Source organism: Filobasidium floriforme (genome assembly GCF_021052385.1).
Source record: "Filobasidium floriforme strain CBS 6241 chromosome Unknown HD553scaffold_1, whole genome shotgun sequence".
NCBI classification, from domain to species: Eukaryota; Fungi; Basidiomycota; class Tremellomycetes; order Filobasidiales; family Filobasidiaceae; genus Filobasidium; species Filobasidium floriforme.
This window is the reverse complement of record NW_025763622.1, coordinates 1,051,720-1,070,688: the sequence shown is the minus strand read 5'-3', so window position 1 is coordinate 1,070,688 and position 18,969 is coordinate 1,051,720. Positions and strand designations below refer to the sequence as shown.

Below are 18,969 nucleotides of genomic sequence, written 5' to 3'. Positions count from 1 at the left end.
ACATCATGATCCGGACTGGGCGCCTAGGACTCTGTTGAGATATATCTTTCCGCGAGAGCACGGTCTGCACAATGTCTTTACCTCGCCGCCGCCGGAAGACAAAACAACAGGAAATGAGCCGAAGGATCATTATGGGAATTGGAAGGTCGAGCCGGGGAAAGCTGCTTATCGAAGCTACGAGGACAGAAAGGACGAAATCGAAGCAAGTCAACAAGATCCAGCTTTATGTCACAGCCAAAACGTACTGATCGTTTTTAGTCTCCCTGATTTGCACAGGCCGCGATCGCTGTAAAGAGCGCCAAGACGCCTCGTCGGATGAAGGGGGAGATGCTCGGCATGATGAAACAGATCATCGCTCGGCACAAGAGATGTGACTATCGTCGTATCCGAGATGCATATTGCCCTTCGAAAGTCAGTAGAACTGGCATCGCGGTACTCTTGGTTCACTGAGCTGATGGCAGTTGATGATATGCAGGCCAAAAACCGCGAGCTGGTAAGTGCAGCAGATCCGGGGATGAAAGTCAACAACCATTCACATCTAAGTGCATGTTTTCGTATCATAGTCTGCCGATACTCAAGGAGCAGCCGCCTGCGCCATATCTTCCGGTCAGGTAAGTCTGTAGCGGCACTTTCTCTTATCTGTCCTTAATACTCATAGCTGAAGTCGCGTTTCAGGTTGGCCGTTTCGCGCTAGCAGTTTGCCGTTTCATCTTTCCCGAGGCGTTTTGGGGTAGCACGGATAATGCTCGGCATATGCGCAACCGTGAGTACGTACAGTGTCAGAAATATGGTCCCAGGGGTTGAACGCCACGATTCACCTTTCAGACGTGGTCGGCTTCGTCAGAGCTCGACGTTACGAGACATTCTCGGTTCATCAGCTACTACAAGGATACAAATGCAACGATTGTTCCTGGCTGGGTGCTGGACCGAATGGTGGAAAGGTGTCAGTAGACGAGGCAAGAAAACGCATGGATCTGACGCAGGAGTTGGTCTACTGGTTCTTTGACAGTTTCTTGGTACCCCTTCTCAAGGTGAGTTATACGAAGCTGTGAAGCGCGACAAGCACTGGCAGACGGTTAAAGCGGACCTCTGCTAGACGACGTTTTACATCACCGAAACAGCGACTACCAAATACCGGACCAGTTACTTCCGCCAGGATGATTGGGATACCCTGTGTCAGCCCATGATCCAACATTTGACGTCTACAGTCTACTATCGGATGCCCGAAGTAAGATTTCTTGCAGAGTATAGATTCGAGTAGGCCGATTACATGGCTAACAAACAACTTGTCATGCCAGAGCCGCCAACGGTACCTTCGAAAACACAAGCCGGCACATGCTACGATAAGGCTCATACCGAAGCCGAATGGGATGCGACCCATTTGCAACCTTGGGAAGAAACAGCGAGTCGTGAGTCCAGTCAAGATGGATACCCTTGCTCGAGGTTGACGCGGCTCGTGATAGGTCACAACGGCTGGCTCGGTTCAAACGAAGTATAGTATCAATGATAACCTCGCGGATGCCCATCACGCCTTGACCTTTGAAAAGGTGCGTGCGACAACTTGAAAGTCTCGCACATTCCTAACGATGTCATTGCATTTTCAGCGACATCAATCTCAGCTGCTTTCTTCATCACTTTTCGGTCTCTACGACATCTACGGGAAGTTAAAGGTGTACAAAGCTACTCTGACTGAAGCTTACGGCGAAATGTAAGTGGATTCTTAGATGGCAGCGCGCTTACAAAGAAAGCTCACAACATCTGTTCAGCCCACCCCTGTACTTTGTCAAGACCGACATTAGGGCGGCTTTCGATACGCTCAATCAGGAAAAACTTCTCGTGGTGGCAGCAGAGGTACTACGACGGGTAAGTCCGTATACCCGCTTCTGTCAGAGATTATAGCTCAAATTTAACTCTTGTATAGGATGGGGATTACGTGGCCAGGAAACACGTGCAGATGCTACCTTTGTCCGGTCGGGCACCTCTGCTCTGGAAAAAGCACGCATGTCCGGAATGTAGGTCGAAGGAGTAGAACCCCTTGCAACCAAAAGCTGATCTGCACCGGGCTGACGCAAATAGCATTGCTGAAGGGATTCTCGGAAGAGTCGCACGATTTTTCTCAAAAATTGCAGAATGCAGTGTTCATAGATCAGGCCGATTCAGCGTTGCAGGTCAAGCATGATATCTTCCGCGACCTTTTCAATCACGTTAGACATACACACATAAGGGTTCGTCCAATGAGGGTCGAATCGAGTGCTTGGCTGAACCAATATGGCATCGCAGTTTGGAAAAGACTATTACAAGCAAGACACGGGGATCCCGCAGGGCTCCAAAGTCAGCAGTCTTTTGTGCTCTTACTTTTACGGTCATATGGAGAGCCAGCTGTTGAAATTTGCGGCCGCAGAAGACTGTGTGGGTCATGGGATGTCGCACAATCCGTAGTCTACCGCTTACATACCGGCGAATAGCTTCTCATGCGGATCATCGACGATTTCATCTTCATCACCCCACGCAAAGACCAAGCGGAGCTCTTCTTGCACACAATGAACGAAGGTGTGGGCAACACTGGTCGAGAGGGAGATATGTGCTAAAATACGCTTTTTCGACCTAGGCTCGGATGAATACGGCTGTCACGTATCGCTGGAGAAGTCACTGTGCAACTTTGCTTCGCAACACAGGTTGCCAATCCCTATGACGACCGAGGATCAGCGTGAGTCTTCAGCGACCAATTTTGACATGTGAACACCATGACCTCAGATAAACGTTCCACAGCCTTTCCCTACTGCGGCACCCTGATCGATACAAGGAGTCTCGATCTGCGGATAGATATCAAGCGAAGTTATGGGATCCGTGAGTCGGAAGAGGCTGTGTTGGTTGCCCTGATCCTGACTGACTTCGACACGGAAGATGTCCGCGAGATCCTCTCGGTGAAGTGGACACGGGCACAAGGCGCCAGTTTTTTTGCGTGGATCAAACGGTACGCCGAAACAAGGTTCTTTCGCTATAGAACTGCAGCTGACTACATGCCCCTTGCAGGATGCTCGAAAACCACAATCACATGATTTACGTGAGTTGCTCGATCCGGGTGTCGCAGACTGATACACTGATCGTCATCGAGCGCCACGCAGAACGACACTGGTCTATCGTCCTTCGAGTCCGTCTGCAGCAACATCTACACCAACTTTTTGTTGACCGCCATGAAAACCGTTCACTATCTCGGAGAGCTAGACCATGGGCTAGGCGTCAACGACCAGTTCATCTACAGCAAGTCGCTCACGGTGAACGTGGATTCTGGCTGTAACGAGGCTTACACCGTCCGTTTTGGCCTGCTAGACGCCATCGATGCTGCCGTGTCGCACACGGCGAATGCTAATCGGGCCCATATCAAGTCATATGTTGGTACTTTGCAAGCTGCTCGGTGCGACGTCCCCAACAATACCTTTGTCTGGTGAGTATCTCTTGTATGTCTTGCCGCTACAACATCCAACGCTTAAAGACTCCCGATTCAGGATCGCCAAACACGCCTTTGCGCGGATCATGCGCGAAAAGGGGGACAAGTGGGAGACCGTTCGGACCGTGCTCGAGGAAGACTTGCGGCATCACCGTTGCGTCCACCTGAACAAGGACAGGCGACTAAGAAAGATCATGCGCCAGACGTGGGAAGACGTTTCCAAGGTGACCTTCTGATCGAAAGTTCCGGATTTCGAGAGTAAATGAGTGTGGTGAATAGAGGTTGCTTGTTCATAAACTCTTGTGAAGTCTAATCTATGCTCGTAAACCACGTAAAGATCCGCATGCTACAACATCTAGCTCCTGCCTCTCTAGGCTCATCGTCCAAACAAGCCCGAGAACATGCCTCCCATCCTCATCCCCCACGCACCGACGCTATCGAGCGCGGGCCTAACGTCGAGGTAGAACACCGGGTTGCCATCCTCGTCAGGCGGGGCCGAGTAATAATCGATGACGTATCGGATCTCGGTGGCCGGTCCGGTCGGGTCTGAGGGGACGGGTCGGTGCACGACCCAGTCGTGACGGTCGAAAGGAGGTTCGGTGCTGTGTCGATCAGGAGGTTAGCTATATACGATTTCGTCTTCGACGAGAAGCGAAAGGCGAGGGGGGACTGACTTGAACTTGGAAGGAAAGACGGATCCGAGCATGAGGTGGATCCTGGCCTTTGGTGATCGTTTACCAGGATGACCCTGGAACTTGGCCAGACGCGATTGTGACCCTCTGCACATGATGCAAATGGTATCAGCGTCAGCACTACTACCGGGGACTCCTGAGACATCCTTCCAACTGGCCCATCAACTCACCCTCGCTGCGTCTTTTCCCAATCGAGGACCTCTTCCCAGGCCTGCTCGTTCAAAAAGTTGTGAATCTCCACCATCGTCTCCACGTGTTCCTCTGGCGTCTCCCACCCCTTTCTGACGAGCGCATTGTAAAACTGTTGAGGGGAAGGATATTCCCAGACCTTGGTATCGTCCCGATGAGGCGAGGTGTTGTACGGGTTCGACGGGTCCATATAAGGTCCCGTGGTAGCAGTAGAGGAAGAAGGGATGGGATTCGACAAGGATGACGCTGGCGGTGGGCGAGGGATGGTGCTCGCCGTCCGAGTGGTAGGAAGGTCGATACGCTGGTTGGGCGCTCGATCGTGTGACAGGTTGGGCATCTGGTTGAGCGGGTTGAGGGCGCCATTGTTGTCATCGTGTTGAATGGGGCACTGGGCGGGCTGATTGACAACAGCAGCGGCGGCTGCTGCCTTGAAGGATGAAGCTACCGGGGTGTCGTCTGTGGGAACGTACTTGGACGTCGAGGTGTTCGCAGCGTGCATAGGACATTCAGGCGGAGGAGTGCCCGAGGTGGGATGCGAAGCGGGTCGAGCCGCCGGTGCCGGTGCCGGCGTCGATGCTGAAGGGGTAGATGTAGTCTGGCCCATGATGTATCGAGATTATGCGGTGTTCAAATAGAACTAGCAGGTTGTGGTAGAAGGTATCTGAATCGATGGCGATGGCTCGTTGTTGTATATGTTCGATCGTCTATTCGACGAGCGACGAGCGGCAAAACGGGCTGATCCGTCAACTTTTGCCTTTGCAACACCGTGATTACATAATCAACCGGAAGCCAAAGAGGGGCGACGCGCATTCCCGACCGATGGTCTAGGAACAGGGGTGAACGCCAGAGTAGACTGCGGATTTCGGCTGCTGTGCAGATGCGATGTCTTGTATTTCAACAGGTTCTCAGCTACGCAACTACAGTCGTCTTTGGGTGACCAGTCTACTTAAGATTTCCGCTAGTAAGAACAAACAATATACGAGAATGACAGGATAGACCTGCTTGACGTGAAACTTGACCTCTGGTTGAAATGATCGCCGCGTGGCTTTCCGTCACCACTGGCTGTCCATCCGCTTCTCTTTGATGCGCGTCGCCCATCGGTGTCGTCACCTTCCCCCTTCCCCTATGCCATGCGTAGCTCATCATCGATGCCTCTCTGATCTCTGATCTCCGCAATTTCGATCATTCCACCCGACGAATCTGCTCATTTGCTCGGTCTCAGCTATCTTCCTACTCGTTACGCTTATTATAATAACCTGTAACGACCCCTTCGACTTGTTTGGCCGATATCTCGATCAGATCAAGAACGGTACTTGTAACGACGCACAACCATAGCACGTCGTACTCTACAGCTCGGAACCGTCGACGAATTAACAACTCGACAAGTTTCAGATCTCTGGTACGACTCTGAGGACGACGAAACGCCAAATCTCTTTCCCCGGGATAATTGACGCTAGAAAGTGACGTCGAAAGGACACTCCCTCCATCGACTGCCGACGGCTTTGGAAAGAAGATCTGAGATCTGGAACATAGCCGAGGACGCCCAAAGGACCCCCCTTGACCCCTCCTTTGGAGAGAGAATCAAGTTCTTTCTTTCTGCCCCAATATCTCGCACGAGCGCACGAGTGGATCGAACTTGTTTTGGATTTGATCCCATCGCCCCATCCTCGCTGTCTCGCTGGCTGGCTGCTGCGGTGTACACACCTGGGCCTCCACCCATTTTCTCACGATCAGACTCGAGAATTCAACAACATCATCATCATCATCGACCTGATAGCCTGATACTCCATCATCCACCACGTTACGAACGACAACGACGACTCACCACGACGAGGACGAGGACGATAATCAGGTATCCGACGATAATCTCAAGGTTGCACGCATAAAACTGAACAAGATATCTCTGAGGGTCTGATCGGACAGCTATTCGTTGATCAGCTAGTTTCCTGCCAGAGGAAAGATCTATAATCTGAGAAGAGCAGCTTTTGCGACGAAAAATCGAGGCGGTCAACAAGCTTTCGGGTGCCAACAGTGAGTCAGGTTTGGACCGATAGAAAGGTCGTCCACCGTGCTCATGAGTTGTCCGCTGCTCTCCCTGTATCAGCTCATCTAGCATCTAACGTCTCGTCAAATCGTTCACTCGACAATCGCCTCGTCATGTCCGACCCACTTCACCAATATCATCATCAGCAACAGCAACAAATGCACAACCATCCTTTCCCCCTCAACCCAATGTTCCCCACATCCAATAACATTCCCCCTTCCTCTTCGATGACGGGCGAGACGCCGAGAAAGGCTTACCGACCGCCGGCATTACGGACGCAGGGGCACTTGCCGACGAGATCGTTGGAAGAGTTGAGCGATGCTAGTGGAGACGAAGGCGAGGTCGGGAGTGCGTTGGGGAGCGGGTTTAGTGCTGGGTACAGAAGGGCCAGGGCAGGGTGAGTCCGAGAGTGATTGATTGATTGAACACCGTTGACGAGCGATGCTCATACGTGCGATGTGATGGCTCTTCGACGCAGTACCTTGCCATCCACCCTCGATGCGCCTTTCTCCGGCGATCGTTACGGGTTGACCAACGCAACCACTCCCACCGCCCCGACTCATCAACGAGACCTGTCTTTGGGTCCTTCCGACCTCATCACCCGGTCCGGGGGTACGACGCCGATCGAACCTCTTGAACGTCAACGACAATTTCAATACGCTCGACCCGGATTGAGGCACTCGAACTCTTCCGCGGCGGCATTGACCGGGTCGGGATCGTTGAGCTTGGGCGGGCAGCAGGATTCGCTTCAAGGCGCCCCGGGGCTGTTGGACGACGGATTTCCTTCGGACGCTCAGGGACGATTGAGGAGTGGGAGCTTGACCCGGCCCAACAAGGCGGTCGGGACCGTCTCGGACGCGTTCGGTTCAGGTTTCAGTAATACGTGGTTGCAAAACCCGGCTGGGCGGAGCTCGATGAACCAGGTCACCACAGCTCGAGGTGGGGCTTCCGGAAGGGGTGGCGCGTTACACCAGGTCACTTCCCGCGAGAGCAGTTTCAGCTCCGGTAACTCGAGCGGCGGCGGGGAAGACAACTATCAGATCTCTCAGTCCACGGTCGACTACCTCGGATTGGCCGATAATATGGAAACTCCCCGAGCGGCCACGTTTGGGTTCCAATCTGGACCTGCGCCTCCCGTGCCTAACAACGGATCATCCGGCTTGGGTCTGCCTCGAGGTGCCGCAGGTGGCTCTGCTCAAGACTTGCAGATGACCCCGACGGCAGCGACGATGGTAGCGAGGAACAGGGCGAGCACTGTCTCGGTCCAACCCAAGTCCAGCGCCTCCTTCCAAGACCTCATTTCTGCCGCCAATCTCGGACTCGACAGGGACCCTACCCGGCCAGTCGGCTTGTTCGATGGCGCTCAGCGAAACTCGGCGGCCAATTTGCGAGCTGGTATCGAGGGGATGGAATATCTCGAGTCAGGAGGCAACAGCGGCAACCGGGATCCTTACGGCTCTTCGGCCCCTCACTTTGGGATGGGCTCGAGCGCTCAACTTCGAGGGTACAAAGATGATGGGCTTACCGGCTTAGCGAGACCCCGGGCGACCACGATCAGCATGCTAGACCAGCCGTCGGCGAGGTTGGGGAATGTCGGCATGCACGGTTCGGAATTGATGGACAGCCTGATCGCGCCGTCAGCTCCTACGCCTCCCCCAATGGGAATGGGCTCGGGGTTGATCTCGGCCAATCAAGGAGGAAGACGGAGTGCGCTCGGTAACGATGATCAAGCGAGAAGGCGGGACCGGGGCGAAGGCGCCCGAACCGGACCAGGGGGTGCTGCGGGTGATGGGATGGCCGCTGGCCAGACGCCTACCAGGAGTATCTGGTTGGGCAACTTGGACGTCATGACGACCGCTCAGGACCTCTTGCAAGTCTTTCAGGGTTATGGAGACATCGAGAGCTTGAGGCTGTTGCCAGAGAAGGTGAGTCGTGTCCTGCAACCGAAAAAGGGAGGTCGATCTGCTACTGATGTATCTGACCCTTGCTCGTCCAGTCTTGCGCGTTCGTCAACTTCATCGATCGAAACGACGCCATCCGCGCCAAGGAAGACGTTCAACTCCGTATGCACAACCTTATCCCTACGCTCTCCGACACGCCCATTCGGATCGGGTTCGGAAAGATCGACTCGGTACCTACCGCGCAGCCGTCGGCCTCAACTCAACAATACTCATTGAGCAATTCGAGCGCTTCCAGCTTGGCCAGTCAGAGCGATGTCGAATCGGACGCCGACTCGGTTGCTGGGGATAACATGGAATCCTCTAGGATCAACGAGAGCAACTCGCCCACACGCGCGCTCTGGATCGGGAGCATCCCTTCGTATATCACGTCGAACACGCTCGTCAGCATCTTTTCGGCTTTTGGAAACATCGAGAGTGCCAGGATGTTGCCCGCCAAGCAGTGTGGATTCGGTAGGTCGATTGAGACATCCTCCGCTCTATATGTCATGACCCTGCTAAAGTCACGTTCCCTATGGCAGTCAATTTTGAAAGCTTGGATGCGGCCACGTCTGCTCGGAACGCGCTCAACGGTCGCGAATTCTTGGGTGCAGACATCGGTCCTGTCAGGGTCGGGTACGCCCGAGCGCCTTCGTCGGGTCAGCATGGTCAGGATGGATCGCCCTCGCCCAACAACTTCCCTTCCGTCTTCCAATCGCAAAAGTCGGAAGACCCTGCTACGCACAGGCCCGCTGGAACCGCTCCGATGACCCAGGAAAACGTCTCTCATATCGAGAGCTACGGCAACGATCTGGTCCGCGACTTGATCAACAAGGGATCACCCAATCCTAACCGAGACGTCGCCCCACCGGCGCAAACGCCACCTCCGCACCCTCCGGCTGATGTCGCTGCCGAAGGTGATGTCAATGAGCAACAAATGCTGATGACCGTATTGAGCCACGGGGACGCCAACCTCGCTGCTGACGTTCAGGCGGTGGGCAGTGAGTCAGATGAGACCATTTTGTCAAGGGTTATCACTGATGCTCCGATTCCATAGAACACTCTGAAAAGTCGGCGCTGTATTACAGCTATATCCCGGTTGTTCCCGATCGTTCGCATTACCGCAAGTTTGATACTGTGGCTCTCAAAGACATTCGAAGGAGACTCGATGGAGGCTATTGCGCTCCCGAGGAGGTCGACCAGGTTGCCCAGGATCTTATGGAGGACTGCGTCGTGGTGAGTTGTTGTTGAGTTGTCATTGTCTCGCGAGACATGACTCACCGGTAGCGTCTGGGTTGTTCTTAGCTGTCGTCGGATTATATTGGCAACACCATCATCCAAAAGCTATACGCCAGCACGACGACCTCTATTCGCATGGAAATGTTGCGTCGCATCGCACCTCATCTGGCACTCACGGGAACACACAAGAACGGAACGTGGGCCGCCCAAAAGATCATCGAGTGCGCTACTTCCGAGGAAGAGATGTCCATTATCTCTCGAAACCTGTCTCCCTACGTACCGCCTCTCAGCGCCGACAGCTACGGGAACTACCTGGTCTCTGCTTGGTGAGTGGTATCCGAAGACCTCTCGATATGGAAGTCTGATGCTGATGCGCTCGGCTCCGGATACACCTTAGCCTCAAGTTCCCTTCGCCATTCAACGGATTTGTGTACGACGCCATGGTTGACAGGACTTGGGACATTGCCCAGACTCGGTATGGAGCTCGTTGCATGCGAACCTGTCTCGAGAGTCCCCATACCTCCTTCTTCCAAAAGGTGCGCCTGCATCCTACGCTCGGGATCGTTCTTCGTTAGCTGACATGCTATTGGGCCATTAGAAACGACTCGCTAGTGCCATCATCTTGCATTCGATCCCATTGGCTACCAACCCGAACGGAGCGCTCCTGTTGACGTGGTTGATGGATGCAAATGAGCTGCCTGGTCGCTATGGCTTGCTGGCCACCCGTTTGGCAAGCTTTGTCCAGCACCTGGCGACTCACAAACTGGCCTCCCTGACAATCCTGCGACGTGAGCAACGGGCACGAAGCTACGCATCTGGCGGTTTAGCTGACAGAATCTCTCCTTTTCTAGTTGTCAACCAGAAGAATGAGCCCGATGCAGCCAAGACGATGATCGACGCCATCTTCCGGTCCGCAAACGATCAGACGCTACGAGAGATCTTACAGGACCAGGTGCATGGAGTCCATGCCGTCTCGAAGATGGTGTGTTCGGACGCCATCATCCCTCCGGACGAGAAGCCAGAGATTCTGGCTGCCGTCAAGCGTGTCCTTGAAGACATGAGGAACGTCTCGGGTCTGAACTACAAACGTCTTCTGGAAGAATGCGGACTTCCTGTTCCAGCTGCTCCTTCTGGAGGTCCTCGTTACCAGGGTGGTCGCAGGGAAGGTAACCATCGTCACCGAGAGCAGAGTAGCAACAGCCTTTACAACGGAAGCACCGGCACAAACCCCAACTACAGAGGGCGCGGCTACAACAATGGTAGCAATAATGTCGGCAATCCTGGCCCGTCGATGGGTGGTTTCGACTCGTACGGTATGATGCCTGACATCAACCAGATGATGAGCTCGATGCAGGCGTTCCAGCTGGGTCAAGGTATGACGGGAAGCTTGAGCCCACTGCTCGCCAATCAGCACAGCTTCGGTCAAGTGATGAACCCGGGACTGCCGCCATTGTCGCCTACGCCCACTTTGGGCTCTTTCGCGACGCCGCATGCCCAGCTGATGAGCCCCAACTCGGATCCCTTCAATCCTGTGAGTAGCAATCAAGTCTGGTTTAGTTCGGGAAGCATTTCACTAAATGTTTGACGCGGTATAGTTCGCCTCTCCCTCTCAGTTGCCTCGCAACCCGAACGCTCCTGTTCGATATCCGACCCCCATCCGTCGAAGTCCGGCTGGCTTCGACCTCTCGCCGACTCTCGGCGGCTTAGGGATGCAACCAGCCAACAGGGACGATCTTCACCGTAGTACCTTCCCTGGGTTTGCCCCGACTTGAAGGTAAGTCTAGCGGCCCTTTTTGACGGTGTGTCAAGCTAATACTCAATCGCTTTATAGACGCGACACCCTCAAAACGCTGCGTCATACACGATAAAAACATCTTTTATTGCCCACCCGACTCGACATGTCCCGACCCGCAATAGGCTCTTTTCTTGACGACACCGACTATACAGGAGAGGACGAAAATGACACTGTGCCTGGACCCCTTCCCCGACCGCAAAGAAACCACGACGGCTCGGAACGAAACCGTATACCCCTTTCCATTATTCATCTTGCCTAACATCGATTTCCGTCTCACCCTAATTAATTGCATGTCTGTACGACCACAAAAAGTGTCCTTGGCGGCACAATTCACGACTTTATGACATTGCATTTGCGGGTAGTCTCGATCACGCAAGCGTTTCTCATGGCATATAAAACGCTCGGGCCGTCAGTGGCACGGTTCATAACAAATTTGATGCTGGAAAGATACAGTTGACTACAATCATGCGTTTTCCCGTTGTGGATTCTCAACTCCGCTTCTCGAGCGCAACCTTGACGTCCCTCTTGGCTTCACTAGGCAGCCTCTCCAAGTCTTCGATCATCCCCGAGAGATCAGGTTTGACGGCATAGCCGTCCGACCACGATTTGTAGAGATGCGTCAAGATCCCGCTTCCCATACCGAGCCATCCACCACCCAAGAGCAACAAGGGCAAGGGAGCTCGCTTCAGCAGGAGCGTAGGAGTGATCAGGGCTCCGAGCGTAAATCCGATGAGCGAGTAGTCGTCGGTGCGGATTTGGGTAGGCTACAAGAACGAAAAATCATCAGTACCACAGGAACAAAGATGGCATGGTTTCTCGGCTGAACGAGCTTACGTTGTGCGACTATTGGCAGGTCAACGACGGTCAGTAGGACTCGAGTGATCGAAGGTGGTAGATACGGAACTCACCAGTCTCTCCCTTTTACCAGCCATCGCCACCTGAGATTCGTCCTTCAACATATAAGCCCCGATCGGAACGCTGACAGCCGTTCCACCGATGGCCAACAGGTTCAGTCGCCAGAAGAACGATCGTATGGAGATAGGTTTCCGACGGATGAGGTGGTAGGCAGCGATGAGCGGGGGAGAGACCAGAGACATGGTCTGACCAGCTTTGAGCGCGGTGTGGAAGAGCATGTAGTCGGTCTCTGGCTTGTCGGAAAGCTTGGGGTGAGGGATCGTGGACATTTTTGGCTGGATCTAGGAAAAGGTTAGCTGTTAGTTTGTCATCCCGGTGCAACGTTCGAAAATGCAGTCGCCCTCACCTTTGACTGTATGGATATTCGTGCGATTTATGAAACGTTACTGGATAGTCTATATCTTTCAAAAGCCCATATCCTCGCCGAAGTCGTTGACAGAGTACGAGTAATATGAAATGACTTCATCGATTTGGCGACCTCCTTCCGAGATATGACGACGATGCCCATCGATCGGTGTCCGCGGATTACGTAAGCTAACTCTCTCTTTCTCTCGGGACCGAGGATGGGATCAGGGATGGGATCCTCCCGGTCAGCGCCGCCTGCTGGGCCACTGCCTGCAAGAACAACTGATCACTTTCAACTGATACTCTGTACATCGACATTGCGCCCTAATCCCGAAACAGGTACAAGATTTCATAGTTCTATCTGATTCACGATGGCTGACGAACAGAGGGGAGCGACCTATCTTGAAATCTATAGGGGTTCAGCGTAAGTCTCCCACACAGCTGTCTTACTGAGACCGGCCCCTACACTAACACATGCGGTTCGATAGCCTCGGCAGATCACTTTGCGATGCTCTGGACGAGATGGTGCATCACGGACAGATGACCCCTCCCTTGGCCAACGAGATCCTCTTGCAGGTGAGCTCGGTCTGGACAGGGCTGGTGGACAGCGATCTGGCCGTGACAAATGCTGAGTCACATCGATGGCAAATCCGCACAGTTCGACCGTAGCATGACCCTAGCTTTACAGAAGTCAGTCAAAGCCAAGTCGTCTATCAAGGTATGTGTGTCTACTGGACTACGGCTACCGATGTCAAAACGACAGCAGCTCATATCGCCAACATATACTTTGTGGCGTGGTCAGGGCCACCTGAAGACGTACCGTTCGGTGGACGAAGTCTGGAATTTCAGCATCCAACAGCCAAACCTCAAGCTAGAAAGCTTGTCAGCATTAGCAGCTGGTGACAAAAGGTAAGCCTCGCGGCGAATCTTACAGCCTCTTCATGGTGTTCACGGGCTGACCGTCCCTTTGTTCTACGCACAGCGGGACTGAGACACTGGTCATCGATCAGATCGATATCGTCGCTTGCAAGGCGCCCAACACATGAACACTGCCGGTATCACACCTGGGGCACGGCCAAACCAGACTAGTTCCTCCCGGAGTTTATAGTTTCACTCCTTTCCATACGTTTTCCGGCTGCACGATACAAACCTCACGACCTTCATGTATTCCCAATCTGATATTCACTGCTAATAACTGTATAGTGACGATACCAATGAAAGACGCAAACACATCTATTCAGGACTGTTTCCAGTATCAGATTAACGCGGCCATGCATACGGCTCATCATACAACGTGCCCATATCCCTCAAAGTAAACTAACATTTCCCGATCAGTTTATTTCTTCTTCAATGCATCAAACCTGGCCGTAAGGGCCGCAAAGGCGTCTTCCGGCTTGTCCTGCTTCTCTAGACTCTTCTTCGTCTGCTCGATCAACTTTGCTTCGGCACTCGCCGTCTCGGTATTCTTTTTTGATGCGGCCTTGCCGTCCTGCCAGACATACTCAACGAAATCAACAACGTCGCGCGCGATATGGTTGAAAGAACTCACCTTCGGCGTTTGTTCATCCTTGTCGACTGACTTGCCCGCATCTTCTACAGATTCCGTCACTGGGACTTCTTCTTCGACCTCCTCCTGCTTTAGCCGGTCAGACGTCCAGTTGATCCCATACCCTCGAGCGATCTCCTGGAGGTACATGTCTACCAGTTCTGGAGGTGGTACGTAAATGGCCAGCTTGGAAAGGACTCGAGGCGGTACACATGGCGGATCGTTGTTCACGACCGATAGGGCAAATGTCCGACCGAACTTCTGCATCAGCATTTCTCGTAGCAGATGAAGTTCTGTAGGAACATATCGGTAGAAGGAGGGTGAGTCGTGAGCTCTACTGGGCGTATATGCACAGTCCTACCTTTGAGTTCGGTATGGGGTGCTGCATAGATAATCGCACAGACAGCATCTCTCAAGCTCGGGTCCGGGGCGTCCTTGCTACAATGGGCGACAACAATTAGAATGAGCCGCTCGCCCGAAACTTGGAGTACTGAGATCAAACTCACGAAGCATCCAGCAGCGCAAATCGGGCGGAAAGAGTCTCGGTATAAAGCTGTTTGCGAGATTCTCTGTGTCAGCATACACAGTCACCCGCCTCGGGTTCAGATAAGACCTACCTCGACAATTTCCAAAAGTTCCACCTATATAGAGCAGAGCTCGTCAAAAGTTGATCCCCCTGTGAACGCTTCCAGAGTGCTACCGATCGGCCCTTACTCACATGTATATCATCCCCAATCAACGTTTCTACCCGCAACCTCGCAGTTTCGATTCGGCCTTTTGTCACTAGATCTGCGATCTCTCTTCTTGATCTGACGAGCAAGAAGTTGTATAGGGTCTCAGACGGTTCAAATAGGGTACTCGAACGGAACAGCTCATGCACTTACTGCTTGGCTAGAGCCAGCTTCTTTTCCTGCATTATCGTGAGCCGCTGTGCAGCCAACCTTTCGAAACCACAAGGTAAGCTTTCCGGAATCAGTGATCATACGAGATGTTATTTCTAGACAACAAGACACACTTCAATTGAACCTAGTGACATGTAGAAGGTCATCGGTTAGCAGGAAGTGACTTAGCCGACTCTTGGAATACAGCAGACCTACTCTCGCCTTTTGAGAGTGCCAGGGAACCATGTTGGATATGTAGTCCTCGGATTTCTACGAGAAGCAATGATGAGGATGATGGATGTGCTTATGTTGCTCCAGGTCACAGCAATCCCATCGACGGGGCCCAGAGACGTATCAGCTAGTAGTCCTCGTAGTAGCGTTGATCAGTTGATCCAGGCAAAGACGGTCTGGTCGTCATCGGGGTCGGCCGAAGCTCGGGAGCAATCCGTGTCCGCTTACGGCATCCATCCGACGGTCAACAGGGCGTCAGATCGGCATCGTGTGTTGTACCCTGAACTTTCCATACAAATAGGATCCCAGAATTCACATCTACAACGGTAATGCATTTTTGGTATCAAGGGTCCCTTGGCCTGTTTTTGCTACTAGTTGGGCGGCCTCTGCGTTGCGTTTTCCAGAAAGCGCATCATAGGAAAACGGCAGGAGCGTTCTCGATCATCCACTCGATGGAAAGGGCTTTCCCAGCCTGGAAGAGGGATGTGGTTATCAGCACAATCTCTTGCTGGTGAGCAGTCCGGCGTGTCACTGACCATGTCTGCAAATTCTCTTGAAGGATCCGCCGATCGCATCAACGTAGCTGCGAGTAAGGTATCTCTCGAGTCAGGTAAGATGTTGTGAAAGCCGTCTCTCAGGCACTCACGTCCAAAGACCACTCCGAGGTTGCGAGCGTTCATCAAGTTTTCTGCACTCGAGCTCTTGACGCTGTGGATATCACTAGTTTAGCCATGTTCGACATTCTAGTGAGCCGATCGCACACTTACCGATGAAGATGAAGCATAAGAGTTCGGAGAGTGTTATAATGCTCGGTCGGTAGCTGTGTCAAGAGGGAAGACAAGGCCTCGAACTTGGAGTCTGGCTCGCGTATAGCTGTGTCGTATGCGCACACGATCAGTTGTCTGCCCTCCTACGACACACTAGCGCGACTCACAAGCTGCAGTCACAAACAACTCGTGCAGTCCGTGCGTCAGGAGAGGATTAGGCAGGGCTCGGAAGTACGATTTGAGGACGGAGGTGATCGAGTTGATGTCGTTGAACCGATCAATGTCGTTGAGGTCGAAGGAATCGTAATTGCCCTTCTCAAACAGCTGGGTGATGGCTTTCGAGAGGGATGATCCTCCCGTCTTTCGGTAGATGCCCTCATACTCCATTCCTGTTGATTGAGCCAAGTCAGTTAGCGATAGCCGTAGCAGAGTCTATAGGTCCTACGCGTGACGCACCTTGGGTTTCAACCGCTTCAATGCACTTGGTCACGATGATAGGCACAGGTTGGCCATCTTCCTGCACCTGCTCTGTCAAGTCACGCCCGAACAACGAAGGTCCAGTTACTGTCACTAGAGGTGCAAGGTCCGGAGAGTCAGCTGGCTATTCATGAGTGGCTACGGGTCAAGATGTCTCTCACCTGTCTCCACCGATGGCTCTTCACGGATATGCCCCGAATGACTACCGGAACATGATCCTCCAAGCTTGTCGACGCATTTCGTGTGACAGTAAACTCCACACACTGATAGCCAAAAGCACTCAGAAAAAATTGCGACCTCTCATCTGGTTTATTCTCAGGGCGAGCTTACCTGCACACCGAACTTCCTGCAGTCCCCACATCTTGTCGCCGCAATGCTCGCATTTGGAAAATCTCAAAATGCTAGTCGGCTGGAAGACGTGTTCCCGCACACCAGGATCGTTGCTTGGTCGCGTTTTGTTCTTATCGGGAGGAAGCGCCAACGGTCGAGATATGGAATTGGAAAGCCCGCTAGGTTCAGGGCCTTTTGAGGACTTGTACCACTTGAATCGACGTGCAGCCGGTGCTGCATCGATCGGATCTGCTCGCCCGTTTCTTATCTGTCTGAAGTTCTCGTCCGGCATCTCGTGAAGAGTGGCGCTCGTTGCGATAGATGACAACGAGGGTGAGCCTGAGATGTGGTGTTTGACACCAGGCCGCATATACGCAGAGGGTGCTCTGGGTCGAGCCAAGCCATCCTGCATAGACTCGGTCTGCTTAGTCAGCCTAGTATTGAGTTCCGCTAATTCGTCGTTCTTGGCGGACAAGGCAGCGGCTTCCTCGAGATATAGGTCCCGCGTGCCACGAAGCTCAGCTATTTCTCGACTTAGCCGTTCGTGTTCGAGAGTCAGAGGTTGAAGTTGGGTCTTGTACTGTTCTTTGACAGTGTTCAACCGTTTGGTCAAGGATCGCGCCACCGTAGCGCCTTTCTCGACCGGATCAACATTTGGGAGATCCGAGTCCCTACCGGTATGCAAGTTTGTCAGTACCAGGCGTCACTGGATGTCATTTCCAGCCTCCACAGTCACTCACGTCTTTGTAGCCGCCAGTTCCTGTACTTCGGCCAAGGTGATGTCTCGCTCAACCCTCAGCTTGGAAACATCCTGCTCAAGTCCGCTCAAGTTTGTCACGAGATCGCTGGATTGCCGCTTCAGACTTTCCTGGCGCCGCTCATCTTCCGCAATGAGCGAGAGTCGGGCCGTTTGCCCGTGAACTTCCGCCTTTAGTCTCGCCACCTCTGTCTCTGCCTCTAGCCGAGCTTGTACCGCCTTTTCGTATTCCTCGGATGCGACGGTCATACCTTCCATATAGTGAAGGCTGGTTCTCTGTTCAAGTCGTTGCGATAATTAGCATTTGCATGATGGGATTGCGGAGACAGATGCACTGACCCGTGCTCCAGAATACTTGTCCTTCAACACCGTGACTTGATCCGTCAATGCCTGAATCTCGTTGACTGCCCGTTCGAGCAATGTCTTCTGGATCGAGACTGAACCATCCAAGCTTGTTGCAGTTGCTGTGCTTGCAAGCAGAGCTTGCAGAGCCGGTACAGTGGTTTCGAGCGTGGGGATCTTCAGCTCGCTCAAGTCAGTGACTAGCTCTTCTGACGACTGGCGATGGACCGCAAGTGTGGGTTGTCGCCTTTGTCCGGTTTCATCTGACACTAGGCCGTTATTCAACGACCTAAGGCTATCGGACCGCTGGGGCCTTTCCGTGATCTTGCTCGCGTCGGAGGCATAGGCGGCCATAATCGTTTGCAGCGGGGGACTGTGGCCGAGGACCGGAGATGATGGCAAGGAATTGGAACCTGGAGCCTTTGTTGGCTTTTGCAGCGGTGTCACACGTTCCCCAGCAGCTGTTTGCAGACGAGATCGACCTGGCGATGCCTCTCTAGCGGCAAAAGCTTGTTTGGCTTTTTCCGGAGAAGCTTTGACTTCAGCCAGGAGTTTGGCGAAATCCGGATCGCTCAGAGAGAAGCCTAGATTTGACCACGCAGGAGCATCTATGCGAGGCGGTTCATATGAATTAGACGGCTGCGATGGCAGACCCTTATTTGAATTGTTTTCCTGAGTCGGACCGCGTTGATAAAGGGTCTTCTCCTTGATCGTGACATCATCTCTATCTTCCTCGCGCCTGTCGGTGCTCTTGGCAGCCACAGTGTCCAATGAATCTGTCAAGCTGCTTGAGCGCGGTGGCGTATCGGAGGCCTGTCCTGTATCTGAAGCGGCTCGAATCATTGGACTCCGAGGTTTGGGTCCGCCATAAGCTGGAACCGTGGGAGTCAGGCGGCTACTGGAGGCTGGGTAGCTCTTCAGCGTAGGACTACCTGTATGGGTTGCCGATCGGGCCCCAGCCCGCTCATTCTCCCGAGCTTCGGCATCGGTAAAACTCGCTCGAAGGGGCGAATTCGGCAGAGGAGAGTGACGTC

The 18,969-nt window shown here is 53.2% G+C and overlaps 7 protein-coding genes across 7 annotated transcripts; 3 read left to right on the top strand and 4 right to left on the bottom strand.

The window, feature by feature from the left end:
- Window positions 1–2,824: 2,824 nt before the first annotated feature.
- HD553DRAFT_302813 (uncharacterized protein) lies at window positions 2,825–3,731 on the top strand. The gene is made up of 5 exons (XM_046178799.1): window positions 2,825–2,847; window positions 2,905–2,974; window positions 3,034–3,261; window positions 3,331–3,445; window positions 3,507–3,731. The coding sequence occupies exons 3-5, from the start codon at window positions 3,195–3,197 to the stop codon at window positions 3,682–3,684; spliced, it is 360 nt and encodes a 119-aa protein (XP_046040231.1). The 5' UTR covers window positions 2,825–2,847; window positions 2,905–2,974; window positions 3,034–3,194; the 3' UTR covers window positions 3,685–3,731.
- HD553DRAFT_290878 (putative pyruvate carboxylase isoform) lies at window positions 3,732–5,033 on the bottom strand. The gene is made up of 3 exons (XM_046178356.1): window positions 4,311–5,033; window positions 4,123–4,227; window positions 3,732–4,050 (listed from the first exon to the last, which is right to left on the bottom strand). Exons 1-3 carry the CDS (start codon window positions 4,931–4,933, stop codon window positions 3,825–3,827), a joined length of 954 nt encoding a protein of 317 aa, XP_046040230.1. The 5' UTR covers window positions 4,934–5,033; the 3' UTR covers window positions 3,732–3,824.
- Window positions 5,034–6,231: 1,198 nt separating this feature from the next.
- Window positions 6,232–11,402, top strand: HD553DRAFT_9808 (putative Puf protein). The gene is made up of 12 exons (XM_046184643.1): window positions 6,232–6,360; window positions 6,434–6,770; window positions 6,852–8,298; window positions 8,370–8,784; window positions 8,853–9,311; window positions 9,368–9,546; window positions 9,616–9,875; window positions 9,947–10,085; window positions 10,148–10,337; window positions 10,401–11,080; window positions 11,145–11,323; window positions 11,381–11,402. The coding sequence occupies exons 2-11, from the start codon at window positions 6,487–6,489 to the stop codon at window positions 11,319–11,321; spliced, it is 4,230 nt and encodes a 1,409-aa protein (XP_046040229.1). The 5' UTR covers window positions 6,232–6,360; window positions 6,434–6,486; the 3' UTR covers window positions 11,322–11,323; window positions 11,381–11,402.
- A 323-nt stretch (window positions 11,403–11,725) lies between these two features.
- Window positions 11,726–12,692, bottom strand: HD553DRAFT_302807 (uncharacterized protein). Its single transcript, XM_046178798.1, has 4 exons — window positions 12,606–12,692; window positions 12,253–12,540; window positions 12,179–12,187; window positions 11,726–12,108 (listed from the first exon to the last, which is right to left on the bottom strand). The coding sequence occupies exons 2-4, from the start codon at window positions 12,526–12,528 to the stop codon at window positions 11,833–11,835; spliced, it is 561 nt and encodes a 186-aa protein (XP_046040228.1). The 5' UTR covers window positions 12,529–12,540; window positions 12,606–12,692; the 3' UTR covers window positions 11,726–11,832.
- A 169-nt stretch (window positions 12,693–12,861) lies between these two features.
- On the top strand, window positions 12,862–13,851 carry HD553DRAFT_302804 (putative transcription initiation factor iia small chain). Its single transcript, XM_046178797.1, has 5 exons — window positions 12,862–13,028; window positions 13,093–13,180; window positions 13,263–13,322; window positions 13,407–13,513; window positions 13,587–13,851. Exons 1-5 carry the CDS (start codon window positions 12,976–12,978, stop codon window positions 13,648–13,650), a joined length of 372 nt encoding a protein of 123 aa, XP_046040227.1. The 5' UTR covers window positions 12,862–12,975; the 3' UTR covers window positions 13,651–13,851.
- HD553DRAFT_302802 (regulator of Vps4 activity in the MVB pathway-domain-containing protein) lies at window positions 13,852–15,364 on the bottom strand. The gene is made up of 9 exons (XM_046178796.1): window positions 15,248–15,364; window positions 15,166–15,176; window positions 15,035–15,091; window positions 14,869–14,959; window positions 14,768–14,791; window positions 14,657–14,703; window positions 14,512–14,588; window positions 14,154–14,443; window positions 13,852–14,093 (listed from the first exon to the last, which is right to left on the bottom strand). The coding sequence occupies exons 1-9, from the start codon at window positions 15,275–15,277 to the stop codon at window positions 13,941–13,943; spliced, it is 780 nt and encodes a 259-aa protein (XP_046040226.1). The 5' UTR covers window positions 15,278–15,364; the 3' UTR covers window positions 13,852–13,940.
- A 310-nt stretch (window positions 15,365–15,674) lies between these two features.
- On the bottom strand, window positions 15,675–18,289 carry HD553DRAFT_266158 (uncharacterized protein; the record flags this gene model as incomplete). The annotated part of the gene is made up of 10 exons (XM_046177466.1): window positions 15,675–15,734; window positions 15,799–15,845; window positions 15,909–15,970; window positions 16,030–16,135; window positions 16,197–16,418; window positions 16,486–16,593; window positions 16,668–16,769; window positions 16,837–17,507; window positions 17,577–17,869; window positions 17,933–18,289. 10 exons carry the CDS (start codon window positions 18,287–18,289, stop codon window positions 15,675–15,677), a joined length of 2,028 nt encoding a protein of 675 aa, XP_046040225.1.
- Between the last annotated feature and the right edge of the window lie 680 nt (window positions 18,290–18,969).